This window comes from Bombina bombina, chromosome 6 (assembly GCF_027579735.1).
Source record: "Bombina bombina isolate aBomBom1 chromosome 6, aBomBom1.pri, whole genome shotgun sequence".
Lineage (NCBI taxonomy): Eukaryota > Metazoa > Chordata > Amphibia > Anura > Bombinatoridae > Bombina > Bombina bombina.
In genome coordinates this window covers 777,657,955-777,679,275 of record NC_069504.1, presented here as the reverse complement: position 1 = coordinate 777,679,275, position 21,321 = coordinate 777,657,955, and the positions used below count along the sequence as shown (strand labels likewise).

General features: G+C 41.8%; 1 protein-coding gene across 1 annotated transcript in view; it reads left to right on the top strand.

Moving 5' to 3' along the window:
• The window catches only part of PLEKHA2 (pleckstrin homology domain containing A2), a 607,368-nt gene that overhangs the window by 528,840 nt on the left and 57,207 nt on the right, over positions 1–21,321 (top strand). The window contains exon 11 of the mRNA XM_053718084.1: positions 17,781–17,858. Within this exon, the coding sequence (XP_053574059.1) occupies positions 17,781–17,858 (78 nt within the window). The remainder of the gene's footprint in view (positions 1–17,780; positions 17,859–21,321) is intronic.

Below are 21,321 nucleotides of genomic sequence, written 5' to 3'. Positions count from 1 at the left end.
TGCAGTGGTGACTGTAGTTTACAAAAATAAAATTTAAACCTGACCCAATGCCAGGGTGGGCCGTGGACCGGATACACCGTAGGAGAAAGAAATTTATCAGGTAAACATAAATTCTGTTTTCTCCTACATTTGTGTATCCGGTCCACGGCTTCATCCTTACTTGTGGGAACCAATACCAAAGCTTTAGGACACGGATGAAGGGAGGGAACAAGTTAGGTAACCTAAACGGAAGGCACCACTGCTTGTAAAACCTTTCTCCCAAAAATAGCCTCCGAAGAAACAAAAGTATCGAATTTGTAAAATTTGGCAAATGTATGCAGTGAAGACCAAGTCGCTGCCTTACAGATCTGTTCAACAGAAGCCTCATTCTTGAAAGCCCATGTGGAAGCCACAGCTCTAGTAGAGTGAGCTGTAATTCGTTCAGGAGGCTGCCTTCCAGCAGTCTCATAAGCCAACCGGATGTTGCTTTTCAGCCAGAAAGACAGAGAGGTCGCAGTCACCTTTTGACCTCTCCTCTTGCCAGAATAGACGACAAACAAGGACGATGTTTGTCTGAAGTCTTTAGTTGCTTTTAGATAAAACTTCAAAGCACGAACCACATCAAGATTGTGTAACAGACGTTCCTTGTTAGAAACTGGATTAGGACACAGAGAAGGAACAACTATTTCCTGGTTAATATTCTTATTGGAAACCACTTTTGGAAGAAAACCAGGTTTGGTACGTAAAAGGACCTTATCTGTATGAAACACCAGATAGGGTGAATTACACTGCATAGCAGACAATTCAGAAACTCTTCTAGCAGAAGAAATAGCTACCAAAAACAAAACTTTCCAAGATAGTAACTTAATATCTATGGAATGTAGAGGTTCAAACGGAACCCCTTGAAGAACTGAAAGAACTAAATTTAGACTCCATGGAGGAGCCACAGGTCTGTAGACAGGCTTGATTCTGACTAAAGCCTGTACAAACGCTTGAACATCTGGCACGGCTGCCAGACGCTTGTGTAACAAAACAGACAGAGCAGATATCTGTCCTTTTAAGGAACTAGCTGACAGACCTTTCTCCAATCCTTTTTGGAGAAAAGATAGTATCCTTGGAATCCTAATCTTACTCCATGAGTAACCCTTGGATTCGCACCAGCAAAGATATTTCCACCATATCTTATGGTAAATTTTCCTGGTGACAGGCTTTCTAGCCTGGATCAGAGTATCTATAACTGATTCTGAAAACCCACCCTTGGCTAGAATCAAGCGTTCAATCTCCAAGCAGTCAGTTGCAGAGAAACTAGGTTTGGATGTTCGAATGGACCTTGAATTAGAAGGTCCTGCCTCAAAGGTAGCTTCCATGGTGGAACCGATGACATATTCACCAGGTCTGCATACCAAGTCCTGCGTGGCCACGCAGGAGCTATCAGAATTACCGAAGCCTTCTCCTGTTTGATCCTGGCTACTAGCCGGGGAGAAGAGGAAACGGTGGAAAGACATAAGCTAGATTGAACGACCAAGGCGCCACTAAGGCATCTACCAATGTCGCCTTGGGATCCCTGGACCTGGACCCGTAACGTGGAACTTTGGAGTTCTGACGTGACGCCATCAGATCCAGATCTGGAATGCCCCATAGTTGAGTTAACTGGGCAAAAACCTCCGGGTGAAGTTCCCACTCCCCCGGATGGAAAGTCTGACGACTCAGATAATCCGCTTCCCAGTTGTCCACTCCTGGGATGTGAATTGCTGATAGATGGCAGGAGTGATCCTCTGCCCATTTGATGATCTTGGATACCTCCCTCATCGCCAGGGAACTCTTTGTTCCCCCCTGATGATTGATGTACGCTACAGTCGTCATGTTGTCCGACTGAAATCTGATGAATTTGGCCTCCGCTAGTTGAGGCCATGCCTGGAGCGCATTGAATATCGCTCTCAATTCCAAAATGTTTATCGGGAAAAGAGATTCTTCCCGAGACCATAGACCCTGAGCTTTCAGGGACTCCCAGACCGCACCCCAGCCTAAGAGGCTGGCGTCGGTCATGACAATGATCCACTCCGGTCTGCGGAAACTCATTCCCTGAGACAGGTGATCCTGAGACAACCACCAGAGGAGTGAGTCTCTGGTTTTCTGGTCCATTTGTATCTGGGGAGATAAATCTGCATAATACCCATTCCACTGTTTGAGCATGCACAGTTGCAGTGGTCTTAAATGAATTCGAGCAAAGGGAACTACGTCCATTGTCGCAACCATGAGTCCTATTACCTCCATGCACTGAGCTATGGAGGGTTGAGGAATGGCATGAAGAACTCGACAAGTGTTCAAAAGCTTTAACTTCCTGACCTCCGTCAGAAAGATCTTCATTTCTACCGAGTCTATTATTGTTCCCAGGAAGGGAACCCTTGTGAACGGGGACAGAGAACTCTTTTCTATGTTCACCTTCCACTCGTGAGACCTTAGAAAGGCTAGAACAATGTCTGTATGAGCCTTTGCCTTGTGAAAGGACGACGCTTGTATTAGGATGTCGTCTAGGTAAGGTGCTACTGCAATGCCCCTTGGTCTTAGCACCGCTAGAAGGGACCCTAGCACCTTTGTGAAAATTCTGGGAGCAGTGGCCAATCCGAAGGGAAGGGCCACGAATTGGTAATGCTTGTCCAAAAAAGCGAACCTCAGGAACTGATGGTGATCTTTGTGGATAGGAATATGCAGGTACGCATCCTTTAAGTCCACGGTAGTCATATATTGACCCTCCTGGATCATTGGTAAAATTGTCCGAATGGTTTCCATTTTGAATGATGGAACTCTGAGGAATTTGTTTAGGATTTTTAAATCCAGGATTGGCCTGAAAGTTCCTTCCTTTTTGGGAACTACAAACAGGTTTGAGTAAAAACCCAGCCCTTGTTCTGCTGTTGGAACTGGGTGTATCACTCCCATTTTTAGAAGGTCTTCTACGCAACGTAAGAATGCCTGTCTCTTTATCTGGTCTAAAGAAAAGCGAGACATGTGGAACCTTCCCTTTGGAGGAAGGTCCTTGAATTCCAGAAGATACCCCTGAGCACTGTTCCCTTTAAGGTGCGCGGTAGGGCGGCCGCGCACCTTCCCTCTCGGTGTAGCGCAGCCAGCACATCAAGCCGCGCAACACCGGAGGCTAAGACACTGACTCCTGCTGTGACTGTCTCCACTCTACTTATGCGCTTCTCTCAGTCGGTGGGCAGAGGCTAACCTAACACACTGGCTGTGCACATCTGTGAGGGTTATTGTTATTTCTAATTCCTTCTGCCCTGAGATACCTGCGCAGTGATGGAGTATACAGAGTTAGCCAGGTCTGCAGCTGAGAAATTGTTATCGTACAGCAGGATCAGAGCGGCTGGAAACTCTGCAAGAGAACTGTGAGTGAATCAACACGATCTAATAGTGTAACCGTGTGTTTGGCTAACAAGCTGATGTGTGTTTTCTTGTGCCAAACTTATGTCACAACGTCTTCTGTTTAATTCTGTTACATATGACTGCACTCTGAGCTTTGTGACTTTGTGTGTGACACGATATATGACATTGTATGTAAGCTGTTATTTATGTATTACTCTTACTGGTTTTGCGATATACTGTGATGTGTTGCATGGGGCATCTGTGTTAAGCAGCTCATGGGATCCGCTGAATTAAGTTATAGTCTCTCACTCTATGCTATATTCTATTCTAGAGAGATAAAACTTTGCAGTGTTAGTGTCCGATCATCTCACATACTGTGCTCTGTAATGACTCTTCTTTAATTGGAGTAGTGCCTTGTTTATCTCTCCGTAGTACCAGAGCTATATTAATTCAATGTAACTGAATGTAACTTGTAGTCATTACAGAGCACAGTATGTGAGATGATCGGACACTAACACTGCAAAGTTTTATCTCTCTAGAATAGAATATAGCATAGAGTGAGAGACTATAACTTAATTCAGCGGATCCCATGAGCTGCTTAACACAGATGCCCCATGCAACACATCACAGTATATCGCAAAACCAGTAAGAGTAATACATAAATAACAGCTTACATACAATGTCATATATCGTGTCACACACAGTCACAAAACTCAGAGTGCAGTCATATTTAACAGAATTAAACAGAAGACGTTGTGACATAAGTTTGGCACAAGAAAACACACATCAGCTTGTTAGCCAAACACACGGTTACACTATCAGATCGTGTTGATTCACTCACAGTTCTCTTGCAGAGTTTCCAGCCGCTCTGATCCTGCTGTACGATAACAATTTCTCAGCTGCAGACCTGGCTAACTCTGAATACTCCATCACTGCGCAGGCAGGGGCGGATTGACCAGCATCTTAAAGGGCCCTCCCCCACTGCAGGCACTGCTGCTGCAGAATAAATACTTTTTTTTAAATTTTCATATATATTTAATTTTTAATAAAAATGTAAAAACAAATTTATAATTTTACTTTCTGTGTTAGGGGCTTGTTGGGGCATCAGTCATGCAGACTGTCAGTAGTATTTGACAACGGGCGGCATTTCAGTGCATGACTGAGTTGAGTTAGTGCACTGTGTGAGACCTGACAGACCACTCCTGTCCTGAGCTGTATTATATTACTGTTTTTTGTCTGTCTGGTTCTCACACTGAGTTCACTACGTTCCATCAACCCCTCCTCCGGTCTCTGTGTTATCACAGCGTTACGGTGGATGACCAGAGGGTCAGGTGGTTATTGAGGAGAGGAAGTGGCTGGGACACTCTGGCAGTTCAGTAATTTAGCACACCACGCTTGTTTAGCTCCACCCCCTCACCGTGGTGACTGACTATACAGTAAAGATTGATTTTGAGGAGACTCAGTCCCAGGCCCAGCAGCACTAATAAAAAGAAGGTAGGATGGCTGGCTCTCCAGCAAATATTTAATGTGGACGATTACTTACTTTACATATCATCTACCCAGGAATTAAATTAGATTTACACACACTTTTCTTTTTGTATATTTGTATAACAACTGAGCTATTGAAGCATCTGAAATAAGTATTTCAGATGCTTCAATAGCTCAGTTGCTATACAAATATACAAAAAAATATGTGTGTGTAAATCTAATTTAAGTCATTGCTATGTTCTTGGTTATAGCATAGTTATTAGCAATGACAAAAAGGCACATGTAAAAAATCCATATAAATCTGTGCATTGGTATATGTAATGGTAACTGACTGTGCTAATAGAAATGCACCACTCTTCTATCCAGTATAACATACACAGTAATATATTTGCAACTAATGTTTTCAGGTTTGTAGTTCAATGGCCTTGTTATATTACATTACTCTATATAATTGCATAATAGTACAGTCCCCTCTGAGGTCTTTAGGTGCAGACAAACAACTGAAATATATATTAAAGGGAAATAGAGCACAAACTAGAATTCTCCATAACACGTTTACTAATGCTTAATAAAACTCAAAAAATAAAATGTATTTCCATAATTTATTTTGCCCCCTTTTCAATCTTAAAATATTTATAATGCAGCACATTTTATTTAGATTAAGTTTGGCACACATATGATAATTTATAACTGTTTTCTAAATAAAATGTGTTCTGCATAAATAAATATATATTTATTGAATTGCAACACATTTTAAGTAGTTCCAAAATGTCATCACATTATACCCTTGCAGGCTTCAGAGCATTTGGCATTCAGGGGCCAATCAGTGCACAGATCAGGAACCTCTGAACTGTGCACTAATGGGCACCACCTGAATGCCAAATGCTCTGAAACCTCTATTCACCCTCTATCTACCTAAAAATAAGATCATAGTTCTGAGATTGTGACAGGTCCAGCCAATCACACTTTGATTTTTTTTTTATCATATTAGTGAGTGAAATAAGTAAGGAGCTGAATGACTCAACTCTTTCACTGCTTATAAACTTCCAAGGAACATCCTACCTTACATTCTCAATAATGAGAACAGCTGTTTTACTTTTTTTTTTAATTCAGTAACTGACACAGAGTGCCCAGACACAATGTCACAGATTCTCTTTATCACCATAGTATCATGGCCTGGACACTTACTGACAGTTACTGGATTTAAAAAAGTAAAAGAGCTGCCCTCATTAACTTCTCACCTCCTGGCTCTCTGCACCAGATAGGGCAAAGTGTCCCTTGAAATGTTTTTGAAATGTTGGCAACTATGCAACTAAAACAGAGCAACTTTAAAACTCCTGTACATTCTCAATATACCCAACAAATTTAAAGCTGCTCTTAATGTTTCAGCTGTGATCAGTGACACAGGTGACACAGAGATCCTCAGGTTAGTGATAATGGTCAGCAGATTTACACTGGCATCCCCAGAGGCCAGACATGAGTCTCTGTTCCTGCAAAGTAAGTAAGTAGTAGCATGGTCCTAGTGCCCTTTTTAAATGTGTTTGTGTAAACATATATGTGTGTTTGTATCAGTGTTTTATCTGTTTGTGTATAAGTGAGTGTGTGTATGAGTATGTGTATGAGTGTGTGTATCAGTGTATATCTGTGTCTATGGGTGAGTGTGTGGGTGTGTGTATCAGTGTATATCGGTGTGTATGAGTATGTGTATGAGTGTATGTATCAGTGTATATCTGTGTCTATGGGTAAGTGTGTGGGTGTGTGTATCAGTGTATATCGGTGTGTATGAGTATGTGTATGAGTGTATGTATCAGTGTATATCTGTGTCTGTATGAGTGAGTGTGTGTATTAGTGTATATCTGTGTCTGTATGAGTGTGTGTATGAGAGTATCACTGTATATCTGTGTGTATGTGTGTGTATGAGTGGGTGTGTAGAAGTGTGTGTTTCAGAGTATCACTGTATATCTGTGTGTGCTTTTGTGTGTATGTGTATATGTCTCCCATCTCTAATTTTTTATAAACATGGGACTAGTGGAAATTGGAAATTTCCAGCCATGAATATAACGTAAAAAATAAATGTAATGCCTACTACATTCTAGATCTCTGACACACACACACTCTCTCTTTCTGTCACAAACACACACACCTACTCTCTCTTTCACGTACACACACTCTCTGTCACACACACATACATTCACTCTCTTGTCACGTACACACAAATACATACTCTCTGTCTCTCACACACACATACACTCTCTCTGTCACACACACACATTTTCTCTCTCTATCACATACACACACACTGTCTCACTGTCTCTCTCTCACACACACATACACAAATTTCACACACACTTTCTTTGTCACGTACACATGCACACTCTCTCTTTCACACACATACACACTCTCTCTGTCACATACACACAAACACACAAACATTCTCTCTGTCACACACACACTTTCTCTGTCTCTTACACACACTCTTTTTCTGTCATACACATTCTCTCTCTGTCACACACACTTTCTCTCTCTGTCATGTACACACACACTTATTCTCTCTCTCTGTCACACACATAGACACACACTCTCTCTCTCTCTCTCTCTCTCTCTGTCACACACTGACAAACACACTTTCTCTCTCTCTGCCATGCACACACCAACTTACTCTCTCTCTCTGTCATCCACACACACACTTACTCTCTCTTTGTCTCTCTCACACACACACACTTACTCTCTCTTTGTCTCTCTCACACACACACACACTTACTCTCTCTTTGTCTCTCTCACACACACACACTTACTCTTTGTCTCTCTCACACACACAGACACACACACTCTCTCTTTCACACACATACACACTCTCTCTGTCACATACACACAAACATTCTCTCTGTCACACACACACTTTCTCTCTGTCTCTTACACACACACTCTTTTTCTGTCATACACTCTCTCTCTCTGTCACACACACTTTCTCTCTCTGTCATGTACACACACACTTATTCTCTCTCTCTGTCACACACATAGACACACACTCTCTCTCTCTCTCTCTCTCTCTCTCTCTCTCTCTGTCACACACTGACAAACACACTTTCTCTCTCTCTGCCATGCACACACCAACTTACTCTCTCTCTCTGTCATCCACACACACACTTACTCTCTCTTTGTCTTTCTCACACACACACACTTACTCTCTCTTTGTCTCTCTCACACACACAGACACACACACTCTCTCTGCCACACACACACACACACACTCTCTCTTTGTCTCTCACACACAGACACACACACTCTCTCTGTCACACGCACACAGATGACATGGGAGGGGCAATAGGGTGAAGAAGGGGCAGAGGAGTTAGGTAGGTAGAGCAAAGAGGGGATGGGGGGGGCCCTGACACACTTTTGCCCGGGGGCCCTGGTTGGTCTCAATCCGCCCCTGAGCACAGGTATCTCAGGGCAGAAGGTTAGAATAGAAATAACAATAACGCTTTCTGTGACCGTCTGCTATATATATATATATATATATATATATATATATATATATATATATTATATATATATATATTATATATATATATATATATATATATATATATATATATATATATATATATATATATATATATATGTATATATTAATATATTTATAGTGGACTGGTCAGTATGTGGTTCCTATAAAGGTATGCAATGGTCAGATTGTGACCACTGTATAGTCCTGCAGCAAATACTCAGTATGTAAAGTGCTGCAATAGTAAAGCAATCCATCAATAATGAAACCTGAAAGTGTAATATATATATACACATATGATATAGATATGATATATATATATATATATGGTTGTGGTGGCTGATAATATAATCAGGTATGGTTGTGGTGGCTGATAATATACTAATAACATGATAACTGGTTAAAATTTACTCTAAGGTTAAATATTAGCTATTCTTCTCTACTCGCTCAGTAGTGCACACAGTACCGAGTACACAGTATCAAGTCCGCACACAGAAAAAAATAATTGCACACAAAGAAAAAAAATTAGAGGGAACATTGCCCCTGAGAGACAATTTCTAGCACCCAGGGGTCCGGAACATCTCTTGCCCAAGCCTGAGCAAAGAGAGAAAGTCTGCCCCCTACTAGATCCGGTCCCGGATCGGGGGCTACCCTTTCATGCTGTCTTGGTAGCAGCAGCAGGCTTCTGTTATATTTTATTTCAACTCAGTCCGGAAAAACAGCCTTACAGTCTAGGCTCAGAGTGCTTATAAGTGCATACTCACAGAAGAGATTCACATCTTTGTGAATATCTTCTTAGTTTTCTGGAATATTAATTTTCTATGCATCTAGCACCATTCCCTATTAAATATAAGTTTGATTGACCAATAAACATTAAGTTTAGAAATATATAACAATAGGGAAACAGCCCGAGTGGTGCCTTTGTTCGTGTGTTGTACCAAGGCTTCTTGGCCTGTTTACCCTTGTTCCAGCCTTGCAATGGTTTCCATGCTGGTTTTGGCTGGGATGCGTTACCCTCTTGCCTAGTGGCTGTAGAGGTAGAAGCAGGTCCGTTCCTGAAATTGCGAAAGGAACGAAAATTAGACTTATTTTTAGCTTTGAAAGGTCTATCTTGTGGAAGGGCATGGTCCTTTCCCCCAGTGATATCTGAAATAATTTCTTTCAACTCTGGCCCGAATAGGGTCTTACCCTTGAAAGGAATATTAAGCAATTTTGTTTTGGACGAGACATCCGCCGACCAAGATTTTAGCCAAAGCGCTCTGCGCGCCACGATTGCAAAACTTGAATTTTTCGCCGCTAATTTAGCTAACTGAAAAGCGGCATCTGTAATGAAGGAATTAGCAAACTTCAGGGCGTGAATTCTGTCCATGACTTCATCATAAGAAGTCTCCTTCTGGAGCGAGTTTTCTAGTTCCTCAAACCAAAAAGACGCTGCAGTGGTTACAGTAATAATGCAAGAAATTGGTTGAAGAAGAAAACCTTGTTGAACAAAAATTTTCTTAAGCAAACCTTCTAATTTTTTATCCATAGGATCTTTGAAAGCGCAACTATCTTCTATTGGTATAGTCGTGCGTTTAGCTAGTGTTGAAACTGCCCCCTCTACCTTAGGGACCGTCTGCCACGCGTCCTTTCTGGGGTCAACAATGGGGAACATTTTCTTAAATATAGGGGGGGGACAAAAGGTACACCTGGTCTGTCCCACTCCTTAGTCACTATATCCGCCACCCTTTTAGGTATCGGAAACGCATCAGTGTGTACTGGGAACTCTAAGAATTTGTCCATTTTACAAAATTTTTCTGGGACCACCAAAGGGTCACAATCATCAAGTGTAGCTAGGACCTCCTTAAGTAGGGTGCGGAGGTGTTCTAGCTTAAATTTAAATGCTATGGTATCAGGCTCTGCCTGCTGAGAAACTTTTCCTGTGTCAGAGATTTCTCCCTCAGACAGGCCCTCCCTCACCGCCAAGTCAGATTGATGTGAGGGCACTACAGATAAATTATCCTCTGCGTCTGCTTGCTCATTTTCTGTATTTAAAACTGAGCAATCACGCTTCCTTGGAAAAGCTGGCAGTTTGGATAAAAATGCTGCGAGAGAATTATCCATTACTGCTGCTAACTGTTGCATAGTAATAGCAATTGGTGCGCTAGATGTACTGGGCATCGCTTGCACGGGCATAGCTGGTGTTGACACAGAAGGAGGGGATAGCGGGCTATCCTCACTACCTTCAGCTAAAGAATCATCTTGGGCTACATCTTTAAGCGTGATTGTACGGTCCTTAAGCTGTTTGGACGCTATGGCACACTTCACACATAAATTTAATGGGGGAACCACCTTGGCCTTTAAACATACAGAACATAGGCTATCTGAAGGGTCAGACATGTTTGACAGACTTAAACAGAACTTCAATGCAATAAAAATTATTTTTGACAAAAACGTTACTGTGTCTTTAAATAATAAAAGTGCACACTTTATTACTGAAACATCAAAAAACCATCAAATAAACATCCGATTTTAACCACAGTGTCTTAATGCTTTGAAAAGATTGCACACAAATTTTCAGACCAATTAACCCCTTAAAGCCCAAACCGGAGCTAATAACAGCAGTTAACCGGTTAAAAACACTACAATACAATGCCACAGCCTCTACTGTGGCTTTTACCTTCCTTAGGGATTATTTAAGTAGGAAATAAGCCTCTCTGAAGTCCTTTCTGATGTCTCTGGACTCCCCACGTGAAGCTGCATGAACTGCCTAGTCAAAACAACTGCGTAATTGAGGCGCGAAAATGAGGCCTCCTCCCTCTTCATTCTAGAGTGGAGGGGCCTTTCTGACTAGATTAGGTGTCCAAATAAGTGCAAATTAAACCCCAAAAGTGTTTTAAAGTCTGAAAAAACACCTTATTTATACTGAAAACATGCTAAAAAGCAATTGATTTAGCCCACAATAGTGTCAACCAGCATAGAGCCCTTAATATAAGCCATCATTTTATACAGAGTCTAAGAAAAATGGCTTACCTATCCCTGAGGGAATTTCTGACAGTCTTCTAGCATTACATGGTCTTGTTAGAAAAATGACTGATCATACCTGAAGCAGTTAAGCCTGCAAACTGTTCCCCCCAACTGATGTTCTCTGGTATTCAACAGTCCTGCGTGGGAACAGCAATGGATTTTAGTTACTGGTGCTAAAATCATATTCCTCTCAGCAGAAATCTTCATCACTTTCTGCTTCAGAGTAAATAGTACAAGCCGGCACTATTTTAAAATAACAAACTCTTGATAGAAGAAATAAAAAACTACAACTAACACCACATACTCTTTACCACCCCCGTGGAGATGCTACTAGTTAGAGCGGCAAAGAGAATGACTGGGGGGGGCGGAGCCTGAGGGGAGCTATATGGACAGCTCTGCTGTGTGTTCTCTTTGCCACTTCCTGTAGGGATTGAGAATATCCCACAAGTAAGGATGAAGCTGTGGACCGGATACACCAATGTAGGAGAAATCACATTCTCTATCTGAATCATGAAAATTTAATTTTGACTTTACTGTCCCTTTAAATATTTTTTAGACATGCAAACACCAGGAGCAAATTATTATCAAGTAGAAAAACAGAATTTATGCTTACCTGATAAATTACTTTCTCCAACGGTGTGTCCGGTCCACGGCGTCATCCTTACTTGTGGGATATTCTCTTCCCCAACAGGAAATGGCAAAGAGTCCCAGCAAAGCTGGTCACATGATCCCTCCTAGGCTCCGCCCACCCCAGTCATTCGACCGACGGACAGGAGGAAATATATATAGGAGAAACCATATGATACCGTGGTGACTGTAGTTAGAGAAAATAATTCATCAGACCTGATTAAAAAACCAGGGCGGGCCGTGGACCGGACACACCGTTGGAGAAAGTAATTTATCAGGTAAGCAAAAATTCTGTTTTCTCCAACATTGGTGTGTCCGGTCCACGGCGTCATCCTTACTTGTGGGAACCAATACCAAAGCTTTAGGACACGGATGAAGGGAGGGAGCAAATCAGGTCACCTAAATGGAAGGCACCACGGCTTGCAAAACCTTTCTCCCAAAAATAGCCTCCGAAGAAGCAAAAGTATCAAATTTGTAAAATTTGGCAAAAGTGTGCAGTGAAGACCAAGTCGCTGCCTTACATATCTGGTCAACAGAAGCCTCGTTCTTGAAGGCCCATGTGGAAGCCACAGCCCTAGTGGAGTGAGCTGTGATTCTTTCAGGAGGCTGCCGTCCGGCAGTCTCATAAGCCAATCGGATAATGCTTTTAAGCCAAAAGGAAAGAGAGGTAGAAGTCGCTTTTTGACCTCTCCTTTTACCAGAATAAACAACAAACAAGGAAGATGTTTGTCTGAAATCTTTAGTAGCCCCTAAATAGAATTTTAGAGCACGGACTACGTCCAAATTGTGTAACAAACGTTCCTTCTTTGAAACTGGATTCGGACACAAAGAAGGTACAACTATCTCCTGGTTAATATTTTTGTTGGAAACAACTTTTGGATGAAAACCAGGCTTAGTACGCAAAACCACCTTATCTGCATGGAACACCAGATAGGGCGGAGAACACTGCAGAGCAGATAACTCTGAAACTCTTCTAGTAGAAGAAATTGCAACCAAAAACAAAACTTTCCAAGATAATAACTTAATATCTACGGAATGTAAGGGTTCAAACGGAACCCCTTGAAGAACTGAAAGAACTAGATTTAGACTCCAGGGAGGAGTCAAAGGTCTGTAAACAGGCTTGATCCTAACCAGAGCCTGAACAAATGCTTGAACATCTGGCACAGCTGCCAGTCTTTTGTGAAGTAAAACAGATAAAGCAGAGATCTGTCCCTTCAGAGAACTTGCAGATAATCCTTTCTCCAAACCTTCTTGTAGAAAGGATAGAATCTTAGGAATTTTTATCTTGTTCCATGGGAATCCTTTAGATTCACACCAACAGATATATTTTTTCCATATTTTATGGTAAATTTTTCTAGTTACAGGCTTTCTAGCCTGAATCAGAGTATCTATTACAGAATCTGAAAACCCACGCTTTGATAAAATCAAGCGTTCAATCTCCAAGCCGTCAGTTGGAGGGAAACCAGATTCGGATGTTCGAATGGACCCTGAACAAGAAGGTCCTGTCTCAAAGGTAGCTTCCATGGTGGAGCCGATGACATATTGACCAGGTCTGCATACCAAGTCCTGCGTGGCCACGCAGGAGCTATCAAGATCACCGAGGCCCTCTCCTGATTGATCCTGGCTACCAGCCTGGGGATGAGAGGAAACGGTGGGAATACATAAGCTAGGTTGAAGGTCCAAGGTGCTACTAGTGCATCTACTAGGGTCGCCTTGGGATCCCTGGATCTGGACCCGTAGCAAGGAACCTTGAAGTTCTGACGAGACGCCATCAGATCGATGTCTGGAATGCCCCATAATTGAGTTATTTGGGCAAAGATTTCCGGATGGAGTTCCCACTCCCCCGGATGGAATGTCTGACGACTCAGAAAATCCGCTTCCCAATTTTCCACTCCTGGGATGTGGATCGCATACAAGTGGCAGGAGTGATCCTCCGCCCATTGAATTATCTTGGTCACTTCTTTCATCGCCAGGGAAGTCCTTGTTCCCCCCTGATGATTGATATATGCAACGGTCGTCATGTTGTCTGACTGAAACCTTATGAATTTGGCCTTTGCTAGTTGAGGCCAAGCTCTGAGAGCATTGAATATCGCTCTCAGTTCCAGAATGTTTATCGGGAGAAGAGACTCTTCCCGAGACCATAGACCCTGAGCTTTCAGTGATTCCCAGACCGCATCCCAGCCCACTAGGCTGGCGTCGGTCGTGACAATGACCCACTCTGGTCTGCGGAAGCTCATTCACTGTGACAGATTGTCCAGGGTCAGCCACCAACGGAGTGAATCTCTGGTCTTTTGATCTACTTGAATCGTCGGAGACAAGTCTGTATAATCCCCATTCCACTGTCTGAGCATGCACAGTTGTAATGGTCTTAGATGAATTCGTGCAAAAGGAACTATGTCCATTGTTGCAACCATCAATCCTATTACTTCCATGCACTGCGCTATGGAAGGACGAGGAACAGAATGAAGTACTTGACAAGAGCTTAGAAGTTTTGATTTTCTGACCTCTGTCAGAAAAATCCTCATTTCTAAGGAATCTATTATTGTTCCCAAGAAGGGAACTCTTGTTGACGGGGACAGAGAACTTTTTTCTTTGTTCACCTTCCATCCGTGAGATCTGAGAAAGGCTAGGACGATGTCCGTATGAGCCTTTGCTTTTGACAGGGACGACGCTTGAATCAGGATGTCGTCCAAGTAAGGTACTACTGCAATGCCCCTTGGTCTTAGAACCACTAGAAGGGACCCTAGTACCTTTGTGAAAATCCTTGGAGCAGTGGCTAATCCAAATGGAAGTGCCACAAACTGGTAATGCTTGTCCAGAAAAGCGAACCTTAGGAACTGATGATGTTCCTTGTGGATAGGAATATGTAGGTACGCATCCTTTAAATCCACGGTAGTCATAAATTGATTTTCCTGGATAGTAGGTAGGATCGTTCGAATAGTTTCCATTTTGAACGATGGTACCCTGAGAAATTTGTTTAGGATCTTTAGATCCAAAATTGGTCTGAATGTTCCCTCTTTTTTGGGAACTATGAACAGATTGGAATAAAATCCCATTCCTTGTTCTCTTATTGGAACTGGATGTATCACTCCCATCTTTAACAGGTCTTCTACACAATGTAAGAATGCCTGTCTCTTTATTTGGTTTGAAGATAATTGAGACCTGTGGAACCTTCCCCTTGGGGGTAGTTCCTTGAATTCCAGGAGATAACCTTGAGAAACTATTTCTAGCGCCCAAGGATCCTGAACATCTCTTGCCCAAGCCTGAGCAAAGAGAGAAAATCTGCCCCCCACTAGATCCGGTCCCGGATCGGGGGCTATCCCTTCATGCTGTTTTGGTAGCAGTGGTAGGCTTCTTGGCCTGCTTACCCTTGTTCCAGCCTTGCATTGGTTTCCAGGCTGGTTTGGGTTGTGAAGTATTACCCTCTTGCTTAGAGGATACAGAATTAGAGACTGGTCCGTTTCTGCGAAAGGGACGAAAATTAGGCTTATTATTAGCCTTAAAAGACCCATCCTGTGGGAGGGCGTGGCCCTTTCCCCCAGTGATGTCTGAAATAATCTCTTTCAAATCAGGTCCAAATAATGTTTTACCTTTGAAAGGAATGTTAAGCAATTTTGTCTTGGAAGACACATCCGCTGACCAAGACTTTAGCCAAAGCACTCTGCGCGCCACGACAGCAAACCCTGAATTTTTCGCCGCTAATCTAGCTAATTGCAAAGCGGCATCTAAAACAAAAGAGTTAGCCAATTTAAGTGCTTGAACTCTGTCCATAACCTCCTCATACGAAGATTCTTTACTGAGCGATTTTTCTAGTTCCTCGAACCAGAAACACGCTGCCGTAGTGACAGGAACAATGCATGAAATTGGTTGTAGAAGGTAACCTTGCTGTACAAAAATCTTTTTAAGCAAACCCTCTAATTTCTTATCCATAGGATCTTTGAAAGCACAACTATCTTCGATAGGAATAGTAGTGCGTTTGTTTAGAGTAGAAACCGCCCCCTCGACCTTGGGGACTGTCTGCCATAAGTCCTTTCTGGGGTCGACTATAGGAAATAATTTCTTAAATATAGGGGGGGGGAACAAAAGGTATGCCGGGCCTTTCCCACTCTTTATTTACTATGTCCGCCACCCGCTTGGGTATAGGAAAAGCGTCGGGGGGCACCGGAACCTCTAGGAACTTGTCCATCTTACATAATTTCTCTGGAATGACCAAATTGTCACAATCATCCAGAGTAGATAACACCTCCTTAAGCAGTGCGCGGAGATGTTCTAATTTAAATTTAAATGTCACAACATCAGGTTCAGCTTGATGAGAAATTTTTCCTGAATCTGAAATTTCTCCATCAGACAAAACCTCCCTCATGGCCCCTTGAGATTGGTGTGAGGGTATGTCAGAACAGTTATCATCAGCGTCCTCTTGCTCTTCAGTGTTTAAAACAGAGCAATCGCGCTTTCTCTGATAAGTAGGCATTTTGGATAAAAGATTTGCTATGGAGTTATCCATTACAGCCGTTAATTGTTGCATGGTAATAAGTATTGGCGCACTAGATGTACTAGGGGCCTCCTGTGTGGGCATAACTGGTGTAGACACAGTAGGGGATGATGTAGTATCATGTTTACTCCCCTCATTTGAGGAATCATCTTGGGCAATATCATTATCTGTTGCAATACTGTCCTTACTTTGTTTGGACACTATGGCACAATTATCACATAAATTTAAATGGGGAGACACATTGGCTTTCATACATATAGAACATAGCTTATCTGATGGTACAGACATGTTAAACAGGCTTAAACTTGTCAACAAAGCACAAAAAATGTTTTAAAATAAAACCGTTACTGTCACTTTAAATTTCAAACTGAAAACACTTTATTACTGAATATGTGAAAAAGTATGAAGGAATTGTTCAAAATTTCACCACAGTGTCTTAAAGCATTAAAAGTATTGCACACCAAATTTCAGAGCTTTAACCCTTAAATTAACGGAACCGGAGCCGTTTTTACATTTAACCCCTATATAGTCCCAGAATGAGGCTCTGTCTATAACTAGAAAGGCCCCCATCTGAAAAAGGTGTCTAACACAGTGCCTGCCGTTTTTCTAAACGTTCCCCAAGATTATAATACCAATAATTAGTTAGAATCTGCATAATATGCCTAGTAAAGCAACTGTTTTAGCCCAGAAAAATGTCTACCAGTTTTGAAGCCCTTTTTGAAGCCCTTTATTCTTTTATGTTTAACTAAGAAAATGGCTTACTGGTCCCCATGAGGGGAAATGACAGCCTTCCAGCATTACATGGTCTTGTTAGAAATATGGCTAGTCATACCTCAGGCAGAAAAGACTGCTAACTGTTTCCCCCAACTGAAGTTACTTCATCTCAACAGTCCTGTGTGGAAACAGCAATTGATTTCAGTTACTGTCTGCTAAAATCATCTTCCTCTTACAAACAGAAATCTTCATCCTTTTCTGTTTCAGAGTAAATAGTACATACCAGCACTATTTTAAAATAACAAACACTTGATAGAAGAATAAAACTACATTTAAACACCAAAAAACTCTTAACCATCTCCGTGGAGATGTTGCCTGTGCAACGGCAAAGAGAATGACTGGGGTGGGCGGAGCCTAGGAGGGATCATGTGACCAGCTTTGCTGGGACTCTTTGCCATTTCCTGTTGGGGAAGAGAATATCCCACAAGTAAGGATGACGCCGTGGACCGGACACACCAATGTTGGAGAAAGGGGAGAATTTAGTGCCAGCCACAACATGTAAAAGCTTCCTTTAATATGTATTTTTTTGTATTTCTCTGATAGGCTGACAGTCCCCAGGAAATGTACATCTGGATAAAGACAATTAACACAGCGATTCAAACTCTTAGGATCCAATTCAGAGTAAGTTGACTTCAAATTAATATATGTACATTATAATATTTTCAAACAAGGTTAAAACTGCCTGTTTAAGGTGGAATATGTACATTATAATATTTTCAAACAAGGTTAAAACTGCCTGTTTAAGGTGGAATCAGTGACTTTTAGTTCTAATGAACATTCTTAATGTAAATGTCTGTATTAAAAAAATGGTTTTATTTATTCAGCTGGTAATGTGTTACACATTATATAATGAAAAGTGTATGTGTGTTGTCATGTCACATTATAGATCTTTATGGATTTTATCTAGGTGTCCTAGCTAGTCCGTCCCCTTTATAGACTAAAAATCCTGCCTTTTTGAGCAGGCTAGGAAGAACTGCCCTGGTTTCCTCTCCCTCCTTTTGATTTGCATTAGACATATTAGACTTATGATGCACAGTAAAAGACTGAAAGTTAGAAAGATGTTTGAGTCTTGTGTTATGTGTATGTACAGGTCTATATACAATCATTTTAATGTATGTAACAGATCAGAGCAGAGAAGCAAGAAGTGAGCCAGACAAGTGTAGGATTTTAGTTGGGAACTCTTAACAGTCTAGCACGGACATCCTCAAACTTGGCACTCCAAAGGTTTTGGAACTACATTTCCCATGATGCACAGTTAGCATATCAGCTGGCTGAGCATCATGGGAAATGTAGTTTCAAAATTTCTGGAAGGCTAAGTCTGAGAATGTCTGAGGTGTTAGAAACCTAAGCCTTGGCACCCCAGATGTTTTGGAACTACATTTCCTATTATATTTAGACACTCTTTAGGCTGATTGAGTATAATGGGAAATGTAGTTCCGAAACATCTGGGGTGCCAAGATTGCTGACACCAGGGGCGCGATCCGATATAGATCGTAGTTTGCGGCGCAAGCGAGGGAACCCCCGCCGCCCGTAGTTTCAGCTCGCAACTCAAGCTATCTGATATACGGCGTCGTCAGATGCTAAAGTGCCGTAAGTCTGACAAACTAGCGATGTCCAGAAATCTGCGTAAGTACAAATTTCTGGAGTCGCCAGTGACTTACGGCACTTTAGAAACTGCCGCCGCATAAAAAACCTGACTAAAGTATTAAATCTCCCGTACTGTCTAACACGCCTCCCAAACATAGCCCGGCACGTATACCCCTCTATCCGCTATCCCCCCTCACTCTCCTAATAATAAATGTATTAACCCTAAACCGCCGCTCCCGGACCCCGCCGCACCTAATAAAGTTATTAACCCCTAAACCGCCGTTCCCGGACCCCGCCGCCACCTACATTAACTACCCCCTAATGTGAGCCCCTTACACCGTCGCCACCTACATTAACTACCCCCTAATGTGAGCCCCTTACACCGTCGCCACCTTAATTACCTACCCCATAATGTGAGCTCCTACCCCGCCGCCAGCTATATTAAAATGATTAACCCCTTATCTAATCCCCCTACCCCGCCGCCAGCTATATTAAAATTATTAACCCCTAATCTAATCCCCCTATACCGCCGCCACCTATATTAAATTAATTAACCCCTAAAATAATAAAATATCCCTACCACTAAACCTAAGTCTAACCCTACAAATAGCCCTGAAAAGGGCTTTTTGCGTGACATTGCCCCAAAGTAAACAGCTCTATTGCCAGCCCTTAAAAGGGCTTTTTGCGGGGCATTTCCCCAAAGTAATCAGCTCTTTTACCAGCCCTTAAAAGGGCTTTTTGCGGGGCATTGTCACAAAGTAATCAGCTCTTTTGCCTCTAATCTAAATCCCCCTACACCGCCGCCACCTATAATAAATGTATTACCCCCTAATCTAATCCCCCTACACCTCCGCCACCTATATTAAATAGATTAACCCCTAATCTAATCCCCCTACCCCGCCGCCAGCTATATTAAAATTATTAACCCCTAATCTAATCCCCCTACCCTGCCGCCAGCTATATTAAAATTATTAACCCCTAATTTAATCCCCCTACACCGCCGCCAGCTACATTAACCCCTAATCTAATCCCCCTAAAGTAATCAGCTCTTTTACCAGCCCTTAAAAGGGCTTTTTGCGAGGCATTGTCACAAAGTAATTAGCTCTTTTGCCTCTAATCTAAATCCCCCTACACCGCCGCCACCTATAATAAATGTATTACCCCCTAATCTAATCCCCCTACACCGCCGCCACCTATATTAAATAGATTAACCCCTAATCTGACCCCCCTACACCACCGCCACCTATATTTACTATTTTAACCCTAATTATATTAGGGTTAATATAGTTATTATATTATATATATTAACTATATTAACCCTAATTATATTAGGGTTAATATCATTATTATATTATATATATATATATATATATTAACTATATTAACCCTATCTAACTCTAACACCCCTAACTTAATTATTATTAAAATAAATCTAAATAATATTAATAATATTAACTAAATTATTCCTATTTAAATCTCAATACTTACCTATAAAATAAACCCTAAAATAGCTACAATATAATTAATAATTACATTGTAGCTATTTTAGGGTTTATATTTATTTCTTCTGTTAAGTGTGATCAGTCCACGGGTCATCATTACTTCTGGGATATTACTCCTCCCCAACAGGAAGTGCAAGAGGATTCACCCAGCAGAGCTGCATATAGCTCCTCCCCTCTACCTCACTCCCAGTCATTCTCTTGCACCCAACGACTAGATAGGATGTGTGAAAGGACTATGGTGAGTGTGAGGGGGAGGGGCCGTTTTTTGGCGCTTTTTCTATGCATCAAATATTTCAGTCAGCAACTCATTGTATTCCCTGCATGATCCGGTTATAACTGTTTCAATTTATTAATTTTCAACTGTCATAGATCTTCTGTGCTTCTTAAAGGCACAGTACATTTTAATATTATTCTAATTGAATTGTATTTCCAAGTTGCAAGTTTATTTGCTAGTGTGTTAAACATGTCTGATTCAGAGGATGATACCTGTGTCATTTGTTGCAATGCCAAAGTGGAGCCCAATAGAAATTTATGTACTAACTGTATTGATGCTACTTTAAATAAAAGTCAATCTGTACAAATTGAACAAATTTCACCAAACAACGAGGGGAGAGTTATGCCGACTAACTCGCCTCACGTGTCAGTACCTATATCTCCCGCTCAGAGGGAGGTGCGTGATATTGTAGCGCCGAGTACATCTGGGCGGCCATTACAAATCACATTACAGGATATGGCTACTGTTATGACTGAGGTTTTGGCTAAATTACCAGAACTAAGAGGTAAGCGTGATCACTCTGGGGTGAGAACAGAGTGCGCTGATAATATTAGGGCCATGTCAGACACTGCGTCACAGGTGGCAGAACATGAGGACGGAGAACTTCATTCTGTGGGTGACGGTTCTGATCCAAACAGACTGGATTCAGATATTTCAAATTTTAAATTTAAACTGGAAAACCTCCGTGTATTACTAGGGGAGGTGTTAGCGGCTCTGAATG